The sequence below is a fragment of the Eptesicus fuscus genome, chromosome 12 (genome assembly GCF_027574615.1).
Source record: "Eptesicus fuscus isolate TK198812 chromosome 12, DD_ASM_mEF_20220401, whole genome shotgun sequence".
Lineage (NCBI taxonomy): Eukaryota > Metazoa > Chordata > Mammalia > Chiroptera > Vespertilionidae > Eptesicus > Eptesicus fuscus.
Genome location: NC_072484.1, coordinates 68,247,812 through 68,261,290, shown reverse-complemented (window position 1 = coordinate 68,261,290; position 13,479 = coordinate 68,247,812). Strand labels below are relative to the sequence as shown.

At 53.4% G+C, this 13,479-nt stretch overlaps 2 protein-coding genes across 2 annotated transcripts; one reads left to right on the top strand and one right to left on the bottom strand.

The window, feature by feature from the left end:
• Positions 1 to 668: 668 nt before the first annotated feature.
• Positions 669 to 4,149, top strand: UBE2C (ubiquitin conjugating enzyme E2 C). Its single transcript, XM_008158806.3, has 6 exons — positions 669 to 981; positions 1,403 to 1,430; positions 2,186 to 2,272; positions 2,869 to 3,073; positions 3,182 to 3,241; positions 3,920 to 4,149. The coding sequence occupies exons 1-6, from the start codon at positions 881 to 883 to the stop codon at positions 3,976 to 3,978; spliced, it is 540 nt and encodes a 179-aa protein (XP_008157028.1). The 5' UTR covers positions 669 to 880; the 3' UTR covers positions 3,979 to 4,149.
• Positions 4,150 to 9,475: 5,326 nt separating this feature from the next.
• On the bottom strand, positions 9,476 to 12,307 carry TNNC2 (troponin C2, fast skeletal type). Its single transcript, XM_008158827.3, has 6 exons — positions 12,193 to 12,307; positions 10,716 to 10,767; positions 10,435 to 10,578; positions 10,221 to 10,335; positions 9,933 to 10,069; positions 9,476 to 9,654 (listed from the first exon to the last, which is right to left on the bottom strand). The coding sequence occupies exons 1-6, from the start codon at positions 12,193 to 12,195 to the stop codon at positions 9,623 to 9,625; spliced, it is 483 nt and encodes a 160-aa protein (XP_008157049.1). The 5' UTR covers positions 12,196 to 12,307; the 3' UTR covers positions 9,476 to 9,622.
• Positions 12,308 to 13,479: the final 1,172 nt, after the last annotated feature.

Genomic DNA, 13,479 nt, shown 5'->3' with positions numbered 1-13,479 from the left:
GATGATGAGCCTGCTGTGTGTTCTGCCTTGTGGAGGCTAACAAAACATCAAGGACTCTAGAAGTGGGTAGAGGAATGGACCAGGTAGGTACCCCTCTCCCATCCCAGGTTAGTCCCAGGAAGGTACTGCTGCCCTTCATGCTTTATGAGATGACGCTGGGAATACCTTGCACACCTCCCTGTCCCTCTGTTTCTTACTTCACCCAACTACGGCATGGAAGTAGCAGAATGTAATGGGTGGCAGACCAGAAGAAAAATGCAGAGTGGCTTTTATCACCCCCATTTTATAGGTTAAAACACTAAATATGTAGAAAGGCAGTATATGAGCCTGTTTTCTAATAGGGAGTCTGCTAGATTGCCATCAGCCTCAAGATTTTCCCCTCGCAATGGGCCCAGGACATAATGGGAGAGAGGCAGGGGTTGCGGGTTTCGGGTTTCAGGGAGGGGTACCAGGCAAGATTAGAGGCCCTCTCCTTCCCCGGGAGTAGGGTTCCGGGCTGGGAGTGCTGGGAGTTGTGGCCCGTAACCCGGCGATTAACCTAAAGGGGCACGTCCCACGTGCACTTTTTCTTAGCCCTTTAATGGTCGCCGTTTTCCAAAAGCCACCAATCCACTGCAGACTCGTTTTAATGGCAGCCTCTCCAGCCAATCGCCTGTCAGAATCAGGATTCCCGCGGCTCGGGAGTGGTGCGCTGGTGAATGCGTCCAGCAGTTTTACCGTGACGGCCCTCCGGAGCGCCCCATTGGCTGGATCAAACCCAAGCGAGTCTCTGATTGGCCAGCGCTGCTGGAGGGTTCAATTCAAATGCGGGCGGGTGAGCCCGCAGCCCTGCAGTTACAGTCGTGTTCTCCGAGTTCGCGTCGCTGCCAACGCTGCCCGGATGGCCTCCCAAAACCGCGACCCAGCCGCCGCCAGAGTCGCCGCAGCTCGTAAAGGAGCCGAGCCCAGCGGGGGCGCCGCCCGGGGCCCGGTGGGCAAGAGGTGAGTGGTGCGGAGGTGAGGCCCGGCCTGGCACGCCCTGGGCGGTGGGGCCCAGAGCGCAGGCTTCCGGGACCCGGTCGCCCTGGAACGACTGAGATATGGGAAGTTGGGGGGCACGCTAGGAGCTCAGGCTGCCCTAGAGACCCTCCCAGAGCAGTATAGAAATTTCGAGGTCTGGGCACGGGCAGAGACCCCAGAGGAGCAGTGGGGGTTCCGAACACGCTAGAACAGCGCCTACAAGTGGGGAGAGCGAGGACTCGCCAGGGCCCCCCTGTGGAAGTGGGAGTGTGCCCCCAAGCGGAGTCTCGCCTCAGGGAGGGGAATCCTTGGCAGCTCTTCCGGAGAGATGGGGTGGGAGCGGGGACCAGCTGAGGCCTGGCCCATCCAGACTCCCAGCTGACTCCAAACGTTCTGTCTGCAGGTTACAGCAGGAGCTGATGACCCTCATGGTGAGTGGCTGCCTGCCCGGATCCCCTGCCAGTTGGTCCACCTCCCACCTTGCACTCCTTCTTCAGTAGCTTCCTTTCCCACATCAGGCTCTTTGCTAGGCACAGAGAAAAGGGGTAAAAAGATGAGTGCAGTTTGCTCCCTTCTGGGAACTAGTTCCTATACCTCACCGACACCTTTTTCCCCAGCAGTCCCTACTCCTAATCCCATCTCCCCACAATGAAATTATCTCTAAAATAGGTTCCCTGAAGCCCTAAGAGACCTATCCCTGTTTCCCTGCCCTCAACTTTAACCACGCCCCGCTCTCCACCCTTCTCAGTATTGCCAGTTCCACCCCTTCTTGGAGATGCTTCCATCCTAGGTCCTTTTCCTACATTAACCCTGAATATTCCACTCAAATCCTTCAGTGCCCATATTGTTTGTCTCTCTCCCTAGTCCGACTAGGCTTTGCACAGATAGAACTGGCACTCTAGCACGGTGAATGGTATTCCCAGCAACCAACAAGACTGGGTGCTGGGAGCCTTCTGCTCCCCTGCATAATCCCTCCCTCCCTAGCCTGGCCCTGAACCACTCTAATCCCCACACTCCTCCCCAGGGGGCATGTTCAGCTCCCAGGAGGCCAAGCACTTTCTCAGAAAAGGCTATCACTTAGGTCTGAGTGCCTTATTTTGGATCAGAACGTGATGGGATTAAGGGGTTCGTCCATTGTTCCCAGAAGTGTTCTCGATATCCCCAGAGCTTTGTGTTTCCTCCCCAGACGTCTGGCGACAAAGGAATTTCTGCCTTCCCTGAATCAGACAACCTTTTCAAATGGGTGGGGACCATCCATGGAGCAGCTGGCACAGTAAGTGTGGGGTTGGGGTAGGGGAGAGTGATGCTGGGTCTGGGGAGAGGTGGGAGATGAAATCATGTGCCACATCTGCTTCCAGCCTTTAGGCTTGCAGGACACGCCCCTGTGTCTGAGCCTTCGGTCCTGGTCCCCCCTTCTGAACAGCAAGAAGGTGGCTTTAAAGCAAGGTTGTCCATCTTAGAGTCTTCAGGGGGCCAGGCAGCAAGGCAAAGAATGGAGGACAAGTGAGGACTTTGGCCAACGAGAGGGCATAAGTCAGCTTCCCATGGCTGTTTATCTGGTTTAAGAGAAGTCAGGACTTCAAATCTATGCCCAAAATCTCCCAATTTTTACATGTTAACAACTAATATTCTAATTGGACTAAAAAGCAAGCTGTGGCAACCCTCAGGGTACCAATTTACAACCCTTAGACCAGAGGATCCCTAATGCCTCCACCAGATGAGAGAAATTACCAGAACCAGTGTAAGAGTTTGTCTTCTGTCAAGTCCTAGAAAAACTAAAAGGTCCTAGCAAGGTCCTTATGTGGAGCTTGGGCTGGACTATGAGGTTCAGGGTGGCAAGCTTACTCCCGCCTCTTTCTCCAATGCCAGGTATACGAAGACTTGAGGTATAAACTCTCCCTAGAGTTCCCCAGTGGCTACCCGTACAACGCGCCCACGGTGAAATTCCTCACGCCCTGCTACCACCCCAACGTAGACACCCAGGGTAACATCTGCCTGGACATCCTAAAGGACAAGTGGTCTGCCCTGTATGACGTCAGGACGATCCTGCTCTCCATCCAGAGCCTGCTAGGAGGTGACTTCTGAGACTAGCCCTCCTCCCCCTGCAACCCGGGAACCTGTCAGGACTCCCCCAGGCAGCCTCTTCTGCCCCCTTGACCAATCTTGTTCTCTTCACCCACAGAACCCAACATCGATAGCCCATTGAACACACATGCTGCGGAGCTCTGGAAAAACCCCACAGGTGGGTCCTTCCTCCGCCACTGGGTGACCCCTCCCCAGCCTTGAAAGTCTCCCTCAAACAAAAGGAGCTCAGTGACTTGGGAAGCCGTTCCTACCTCTGCCTCGGTGTTTCTGGTTTGCCTCTTTGATATAAAATCAGAAAATTGATGTGGGTTGAGGGACTTTTTTAAAAAAAAAAATTTTTTAATACTCACCTAAGGATTTTTTCCCCCCATTGATTGGACTAATTTCCATTAGTCCAATTAGAATATTATTTTTCAGAGTGGAAAAGGGGGTCGGGGGCAGGGAGAGAGAAAGACATTGGTGTGAGAGAGACACACAAATGGGTTGCCTCCTGGTGGGCTGGGTATCAAGCCTGCAACCCAGGTACCTGCCCTTGACTGGGAATCTGAGACCCTTTGGTGCACAGGCCAACGCTCTAACCACTGAGACCCTGGCCAGGGCAGGTTGAAGGGGCCTTATAAGTAGAAGGCAAAGCTTTGTGCAAATGACTTGCTCACTAAGGCCCCCTAGTCCCCTCCCCAGAGTCACAGGAAGCCAAGTCCATCCAGGAGCTCTGACTGGGTGGACAGCAGAGGGAGAATCTGTTCTGGGAACTCGCTCCCCAAATACTAGCCCCCTTTGCATTCCTGCTGCCCTTCTCCCCGTCACTCACCAGGATCTGCCTGTTCTCTCCCAGCCTTCAAGAAGTACCTACAGGAAAACTACGCAAAGCAGGTCTCCAGCCAAGAGCCCTGACCTGGGCTGTCCAGCCTGTCTCCTTGTGCTGTCTTTTTACTTTTTTTCTCGGATGGTCTGTCCTTGCCTTGATTTCTGTATAGGACTCTATCTTCAGCTGTGGTGTCATATTTGTTTTGTGTCTGTTTTTTAAATTAAGTCTCTGGTTGAGCCCCTGTGATGAATATATTAAATAAATACGTTTTGAATTTTTGGGTTGTTGTGTTGTTGTTTTTTTTACAAGTTTCTGCCTTGTAATTACCTTGGGGCGGAGTCAGGTTCCTAGGATCTGGGCTCATGGCCCTGCTTCTCTCTCCAGGGAGAAAGGTTTGTCCTTCAGGATGTCCAGGCTGTAGGGCCAAGCAGTGGAGTGACTAGGATTTGTTCCCTTTTGACCTTAGTTTATAACTCGACATATATTTCCTCGTCTATAAAATGGGTGTCACAAAATACCTATTTCTTTGGAGTTGTGACATGCACTAGGAATGTTAGTGGCTATTAGGGCTGCCCTCGATGTGCTGCAAATGAGGCTGAACCAGTCTGGGGGTGGGGTGCAGATGACCAGCCACCTACCTTATGACAGTAGATGCTCTGGCCCTGAAAAAGAAGGCTCAAGTCACCCCGAAGCAAGCCCAGGATCTGGAGAGGCAGCCACAGAAAGCCCCTTCCCTGTCAGAGCCAAGACAGCTTTTGACTCGCCCCTTACCCCAGGTCCCCCACAGATGGCCCCACACTCCAAGGGGGCTCACTTCCCTCCAGCTACTCTACCCAGTGGCCCAGCCCCTCAGGCCATCCTTCCACTGGCCTATGGACCCCTGGCCAGCTAGGACCCAGCAAAGGGAAGATCAAGAAGACAAACAGCATCAGGTGTGGCCCTGGTCTCAGGCTCTACCCAAACGGGTCAGCTCTGCCTGCAGCTGCTTGTGCAGGCCTGGGGCAGAGGATAGCAGGGGGCCCTTCTGGCAGCACAGTTATCACCTGGAACTTGCTAGAAATGCAAATTCGTGGCTCTCACCCACCTTACTCCAGCTATCCCAGCCTCTTTTCTGCCCTCTGACCCCCTCCCCCCACCAAACCACATGTGAGAGTTGTCAGATCTGGTAGAACTTGGTGTCCTCGCTCAGTTTCCTTATCTCTAAAGTTGTGCTCCCAGCTCTCTCTTTGGAACTCGGAGCTGTGCTTATAAATCCAACTGGGATCTTGTTCAAATGCAATTTTTTAAAATATATTTTTATTGATTTCAGAGAAGAAGGGAGAGGGCGAGAGAGAAACATCAATGATGAGAGAGAATCATTGATTGGCTGCCTCCTGCACGCCCCCTTCTGGGGATCGAGCCCACAACCCAGGGATATGCCCTTGACCAGGAATCAACTGGTGACCTCTTGAGCCACGCCTGGCTGGACCAAATGCAAATTTTGATTGATTTGGTCTGGAGTAGGGCCTGAGCTTCTACATTTCTCATCAGTTCCCAGGTGCTGTCATTGCTGTGGTCTAGTTCAGAGTATAGAGCAGTGTTCTCCAGGATTCGGGCAGCACAGTTATCACCTGGAATTTGTTAGAAATACAAATTCTTGGCCCCAACAATCTCTCCTGGTGATTCTAATGCTCTCCAACTTGCAAATCACTGGGTTAGAGGATGTCTGAGAAGAGCAGAGCTCAGAACCTGGCACTAATGCTGGCCAAGGTGTATGTATTTTTTAAATTTTTTTTATCCTCACCTGAGAACTTGTTGAGAAAGAGGAAGAGAGAGAGAGAGAAACAGCTGTATGTGCCTCAACCAGGGATTGAACCTGCAACCCAGGTATGTGCCCTGACCAGAATCAAACCAGCAACTTTTTTAATATACTTTATTGGTTTTTTACAGAGAGGAAGAGAGAGGGATAGAGAGTTAGAAACATCGATGAGAGAGAAACATCGATCAGCTGCCTCTTGCACACCCCCTACTGGGGATGTGCCCGCAACCAAGGTACATGCCTTTGACCGGAATCGAACCTGGGACCCTTGAGTCCGAAGGCCGACGCTCTATCCACTGAGCCAAACCGGTTTCGGCCAAACCAGCAACTTTTTGGCGCTCAACCAACTGAGCCATTCAGCTGAGCAGGGAGAACATACTTTTTGCCTGCCTTGGGAAGCCTCCCCATCTGGTTCTTGATCACGGTGCTTGGTCCCCAAGATGGTCACGTGGCCTACCTTGCGTCACTCACAGGGACCCAGCTCTACACTGTAGTTCAGAACCAATCAGTGTTCCCTGGAATTATCACTAGGAGAAAGTGAAATTATTTTACCTGTTAGGTTGCTAAAAGAGGAGGGAGCCAGCCTGAGTTGCTGGTGGAGACAGCTGCAGATGGAAGAAAACCAAGCAGAGACAAAGAGCTGAGAGATAGAGAGAGGTGACATTGAGACTCCAGCCTCCAGCTCATACCTTGGCATCTCAGTTACATGAACCAACAAATCCCTTTTTGGTGTAAGTCAGTTTGATTTTTTACACTTGCAACAAGAAGCCTGGTACACTTAGTACAGGTATATTGACCTTTTGGCTCTTTAAGCAGCACCATGGCAGTAGGCAAGAACAAGTGCCTTACAAAGGCAGCAAGAAATTTGGAGCCAAGAAGAAAATGGCTGATTGATTTTCTAAGAAAGATTGGTATGATGTGAAACACCCGCTATATTCAATATAAGAAATATTGGAAAAACACTAGTCAGGAGAATTCAAGAAGCAAAATCACATCTGATGGTCTCAAGGGCCATGTTTTTGAAGTGAGCCTAGCTGAGCTACAGAATGATGACATTGCATTTTAAAAATTAAAGCTAATTACTGAAGATGTGCAGGGCAAAAACTGCCTAATTTCCATGGCATGGATCTTACCTGTGATGAAATGTGCTCCATGGTCAAAAAATGGCAGACCATGATTGAAGCCCTCGTTGATGTCAAGACTACTACTGATGGTTATTTGCTTCATCTATTCGGTATTGGTTTTACTAAAAAAATGCAACAATCATATTAGGAAGCCTCTTATAAGAGCTCAGCATTAACAGGTCTGCCAAGCCCAGAAGATGCTGGAAATCATGACCCAAGGAGGTGCAGACAAATGACTTTAAAAAGTGGTCAATGAATTGATTCCGGACAATACTGGAAAAGACAGAAAAGCCTTGTCAGTCTATTTGTCCGCTCCATGACTTTTCTTTGTTAGAAAAGTCAAAATGCTGAAGAAGCCCAAGTTTGAATTGGGAAAACTCAGGGAGATTCATGATGAAGCGAGCTGATGTATTTGAACCCCCAGTCGAAGAAGCTGTTTAAAATACAGATTTTTTTTATGATGACAAAATAAAAAATCCTATTTGTGATAACTTTTATTTAAAAGTATGACTATTATTATTCCTATTCACTTCATACAGTTGAATGCCTACAAGGTAAAGGCCATATGCTTGGGGATAAGAACACAGGGAAAAGGATGCAGTCCTGGCCCTGGCTGGCTTTGCTCAGTGGTTAGAGCGTCAGCCCGAGGCCCAAAGGGTCACGGGTTCGATTTCTGGTCAAGGGCACGTACTTGGATTGCAGGTTTGATCCCTGAGCCTCTCTCTCACATCGATGTTTCTCTCTCTCTTACCCCTTCCTTTCCACTCTCTGGGAATCAATGAAAAAATACCCTCGGTTGAGGATTAACAAAACAAAAAAGGCCCACAAAACAAAAAAGGCCTGTGTGTCTCAGTAGGTGAGAGTCCTCAGGGCACATGCCTGGCTGCAGGCTCATTTACGGGAAGACAGCCGATCAATGATTCTCTCATCATTGATGTTTCTCTCTCCTTCTCCCTTTCTCTGAAATCAATAAAAATATTTTTTAAAAGACACAACAATAACAAAAAGACTCAACCAATGAGCACATAAATAAGTGGAACAACAAATCAATCTTTCTCTCTCTTCCTCCCTTCCTCTCTAAAATCAATTCGAAAAAAATGGAGATAATTAGATTATGTGCCCCTGTCTCATTTACTCATGTGGGTAAATGAGACAATGCCTGCAAGGCACAGGGCACTGCATACAGTAGGCACCAATCGTGATGATTATAACCCCCAGCACTGATCCTGACTGGAATAATAACTGGAAACATGAATGGCAGGTGAGAACACAAAGGAGTTGGAGAGGGAGGGCTGTAGCAATGAATAGGAGTGGAGTTCAATGTTTCAAAAATGATGAGCCAGAGCATTAGAGATCTTGCTTCCTGGCAATTGTCATCAGTTTGGCTCAAAAAAAAAAAAAAAAAAAAAAAAAACCATAAAAAAAAACACCTCAAAAAAAAAAAAGAATGATGATAATGATATTAGTAATAGTATTTGTTAAATGCTGAAACTATGTGCCAGCACCTTGCACACATTAACTCATTCTCCCAACCCTGTGAGGTAAGTACCATCATTATCCCCATTTTACAGGTTAGGACACTGAAGCACAGAGTGGTTTAATTTGTCTGGAGCAGTGAGGATTCAAACGCAGGTAATCGGACTAAAGCGAAGCTACCACTGCACTTGGTTAGCTGTGACCTGGCGCCTGCTGTAATTGGGTTGTGTACCAAGAACTATGGAAGCTAGCTGCAGCCAATGAGAGCAGGTATCAAAGGAAGGGAGGATGGTGTCTGAGCTGGGTCTTGGCATCTTGGAGATGATATCTGAACTGGGTTGAAGAATTTGCCAGACTTATTAGAGGAGGAAGGGCATTCCAAGGAAGGAAAACAGCATGTGCAAAGGCCCAAAGGCTTGAAAGGGCACCCCCACTGTCCATAGCCGGAATGAGAAATTGCCCAGTGTGGCTGGAGCCCACGAGAGAAAAGGCAGCTGTGGGAAGCAAGGGACGGAGGGAGGGGAGGAATTTGGATTTGATTCTAGAAACCATGGGGAGCCTTGAAGTCCTTTCAACAGGGGCGTGGCCAGGCCAGATTTCATTTTAGCTAGATCATGCTGATGGCCCTCTGTTGAACGCACTGGAGGGGCCTGAAAGCTGGGGGACCAGGCGAAGGCAGGGATCCAGGGTGGAGATGGATCCTTCCTGACCTCCTTCCTGGCTGAGTCCCCACCCGCCCCTACCGTCACCAGCAGACCTAGAGGCGCTCAGAACAGACGAGGTGGAAACGGCCAAGCGGGAATAAAGCTGCCTGGGATGGATGGACACCCACTCCCCCACCCCCGGCCCTGTGGCCTGCACCCCAGAAAGGAGGGTCAGTGGGGAGTGAGTGTCAACACTCCACCCCGCCCCCAGTCCGGCCTCCTGCCCCGCCTTCACCCCCACCCGCGGACCGCGGCTCATCCTGACTCAGATCCAAACCTCTGCGGCCTCCCTCCGGCGCCACGGCAGCGAGTCCGCCGAGCTGCCCACGCCCAGCGCCAGCTGCGGGCGGCCCTGCACTCGGCTCCCGCGACCGTCCGCATCTCAGAGCCGGAGGGCGCTCGGGTGGCGCCCTGCACGGGGGCCCAGCCAGGCGGCCCCTGACACCCGCTCCTCGGTCCTCCCCTCACTCAGGCCACGCGCTTTGCAACGTTTGCTTTTATTCCTTCTAGAAGGGGATCCGAGAAGGGGCCGCGCCACGCTCTCGGGTGGGGAATGACACCGGGTGGGGGAGAGCCCCTACGGCCGGCCGAGGGCCGCGCGGTCTCGGCGGAGGCGAGCGCCGACCTCTTACTGCACGCCCTCCATCATCTTCAGGAACTCTGCGGGAGCAGGAGGAACAGCGGTCAGGGGTCCCCTCGGGGCGCGGAGCCGGCGCCCGGGGTGCAGCGTCAGGCCGCGCCGGGGGGGCGGGGGCGGGGGTGCCCGGGCGCGAAGTGATGAATTGCACGAAACCGGCCGCGGCCCCGCACCCGCCGGCGGGAGGAGCGTGGACAGGCCCCGCCCCGCCCCGCCCCGCCCCGCCCCAGGCTGCACCGCGCCCCGCCCCGGACGCTCCCGCGTGGCTCGGTCCCCGCCCCCCACGCTCCGCGGCCCTCACCGTCGAAGTCGATGCGGCCGTCGTTGTTCTTGTCGCCGTCTTTCATCAGGGACTCGATCTCCTCCTCCGTCACGTGCTCCCCAGAGGCCTTGAAGATCTCGGCCAGCTCCTCCGCGTCGATGTAGCCGTCGGCGTTCCTGGGGGCGGAGGGGCAGGGCGGGCTCAGGGCAGGCGGGCGCTCGCCACGCTGGGCGCCCCCTCCCGTACCCTCACCCCGAGGACCTCCGGGTCCTGTCGCCAGACCGGGACTGCTGGGCGCCTGCCTGGCCTCCCAGGCCCCCAACGCACCTGTCGAAGATGCGGAAACACTCGGCCAGCTCCTCCTCGCTCTTCCCCTTCGCGTCCTCTTTCATCTGGCGCACCATCATGACCAAGAACTCCTCGAAGTCGATGGTGCCGCTGCCTGCGGGGAGCAGGCGGGGCGTGAGCCCGAGTCCCCACGCCTGGGTGCTCGCCTCGCCCCGGCACCCTCGCGCCCTGCCTCAGAGGGCTCCGCGCTCACCGTCCTCGTCCACCTCCTCGATGATGGCGTCCAGCTCCTCTTTGGTGGGTGTTTGGCCCAGCATCCTCATCACCGTGCCCAACTCCTTGACGCTGATGTCCCCGCCACCGTCAGCGTCAAACATGTCAAAGGCGGCCTTGAACTCTGCGAAGGGAAGGAAGGCAGAGGGCTGAAGTGAGCCAGCCTCGCATCGACTACCCTCCCAGCCGCGGGGGGAACCAAGCGCCCCCAGCACACATCAGCCCGACAGACAGACAGACAGCCTGCCCGCCCCCACTCACCAGCGATCATCTCCTCGCTGAGGTAGGACCGGGCCTCAGCCTGCTGGTCCGTCTGCACAGGAGACACAGAGTCAGAGGGTGCAGCCTGGCCTTAACCCCCTCCTCCTCAACCCCCACCTCTGCTCGCGCCCCCTTGGTCCTCCAGGAGAACAACTCCAGACTCACCACCCCTCCTGCCGGCTCCCACAGCCCCCAACCCGGTTTGGAGAGCTAGAGAGGAAACAGATGATGCCCCAGGCTTTCTCACTTGTCTATCGGAGGTCCAATCAGCAACCCCCCAGGAACCTTAGGATGAAATGGAGTCAGGGCTGTGAAAGGACTTTATAAAATGGACACCATTCCGGCATGACTTTCCCATTTTCCCTAGCTCCTAACAGTGCCTCGTACTTTAACAGGTGCTCAGTAAATGTTCTCCAGTAAGTGCCACACCACCAAGTTATCCAGCACCTCCTAAGTGTCAGACCATACACAGGCCCTGGGACCACCAGGCAGAGTCAGGCACATCAATCCTCCCCTCCGGGAACTTGCAGAGACAGAGATTTTAAGCGTCCTTCGTATGAGCAGTCACGGAAGTAAATGCCATTCATGTGGGGCAGAGCATGATGGGGGCCTTGTGGGGGTGAAAATAATACTTTGGCCCGGGGGGGAGGGGGTGTTCTAATGACATCTAAGCCAAGGAAGGCATTTGGGTAGGGGCTTTGGGCTGCAGCTGGTGGCGGGGAAGGGCTGAAGCGTCCAAGTTCTTCAGCTCGATGGGTGCTGGCCCTCCTCCTTGCTCCCTACCCTCTTCCCTCCTTGCCCATGCCAGGCGGGCAGGCTAATTTTAGTCTGGCGAGGGCAACAGCAGCTGGCCTCCAGCGTTTAGTTACTCCTTGAAGTGCAGTGGGGAGGGGGATCTCAGAGGAAGGTGATGGCTCCGAATCAGAACGCCTCTCTGGGAGGCTGAGGTCTCCCTAACTCTGGTCTGTCGTCTCTGCCCCTCCTCATCAATTTGGAGTTCTTGGGCTCCTGCACCTGAGCTGGCTCAAGGCCCTGCAGGGCTCCCATCTCCAGAGGAACGGAACCTTTCTTCTCTCACTGGCCGTGGGAGGGCTTGGCCAGGCTTCCAGCAACTCCCGGCCACCCGTTTCCTGGGGGACTCACTCTGGCCCTGGGTGTCTCCATCTCTCCCAAGCTAAGGTAGACACAAGCTGAGGCACATACACCCCTCACAGTTCTGTGACCAACATTGCTGGAAGTCTCAGAAGGTCTGCAGGGAATTGGCAAGCCTTGCGGATCAATGCCTACTACATCCCAGCCCTGCCCTTTGGAGAGAAGTCCAAGGCTCTCTCCCCAGGCTTCCTCCTGGGTTTCAGGAACCATCATGTTCCATCATCAAATGTCCAAGTTACTGCCCCACAGAGCACCCAGATCTGGCCCGAAAGAGGCCCAGAAACGCTCCAGCAAGCAAAGGGATGAAGTCCCTTCTTGTCCTTACCATGGTTGCTGTTCACAGGGACTCCTCTGCTGCAGGCCACTTCCTCTGCACTCCACCACCCAAAGATGTTCTGGCCTGCTCCAGCCCCTGGGATTTGTAGGGGCACCCTCTCCTCCCACCTCCTTGCTCCCCAGGACTGGATGCCCTAGCCAATCAGATCCTGGGGTCAGAGAGCTCCCCCTCCTTCCAGTATCCTAGCCCATTACCTAATTTAGCCAAGGGCCCTTGCAGAGAAATTGAAGCCTCTGAGCAGGTGGCAGGCCTTGACGTCCTAGATTCTTGTGAGGAGAACCCGCCCTACCCCACTGCCTGAGCGACCTCCCTTCAAGAAATACACTTGCTCCAAGATGGGTAAGGACGATCGGAGTAGAGAAAGGTGAGGGTACATGTAGAATGGGGCGAGCACAGGCCTTGAAGTCCAAGACCCAGTGCCGCCCTGAACTTCAGTTTCCTTATCTGTGAGATGGGGATCCTCACAACCTCCTCAGAGAGGCTGTGGCATATGAGAGCCCGGGTATAAACCACCCAGCTTGTGCCAGTTACATGGGACTGGTACTTGGCAAGTGCAATGTCCTGTCTTTGAACCATGGTCAGGGGCAGAGGGCAGGAGGAGGGGAAATGACAGTCACAGTTATTGAACCTCTCCGACATCCCACAGACTGTGCTAAGCATTTTAATCACATGATCTCATCTAGTACTCCCTCACCCTATGAGGTGGCAACTATTATTATTCCCTCTTTATTGGGGAGCTTTGGAAATCATAAAGGACTGTAGTCATGTTGGTGATTCTTATTTATCTTGACGGAGGGGAAGTTGGGACAGACAGTCCTTGGGGACCCATCCAGAAGGAGAAATGTCTGTAGGGGTCCAGGACACAGGGTGTGCACTTGGAGGAGAAATCAACATTGGAAGCAGATTCTTCTCTCAAGTTTACCTTCTGCAGGGAAAGGCTTTTTGGGACTCACATTCTTGGGGAGGAAGGGACGAGGGGGAGTTTCTCTAAGTAGATGGTGGGGTAGGTGGCCCCTTGCCAGAGCTCAGTGAAGAAGTCAGGAGGTGCTCAGCTGGCCGCCTGGGGTGGATAGATCAGGTTAAGTCCCAAGGGAGCCCTGCCTGAGAATCCACAGGGTCCAGGCTGGGTGTTGGGGGGTAGGCATTGCTCATGGTGAATGGCTAAGTCAACAGAAAGAGCAGTGAGACAACCGAGTGCAGATTCTGGGGCCAGTGAAAGGGGGCTGGGCGCCAAGGAAGGCAGATGGACAGTGGCAACTGGGCTGCCCTCTTCCC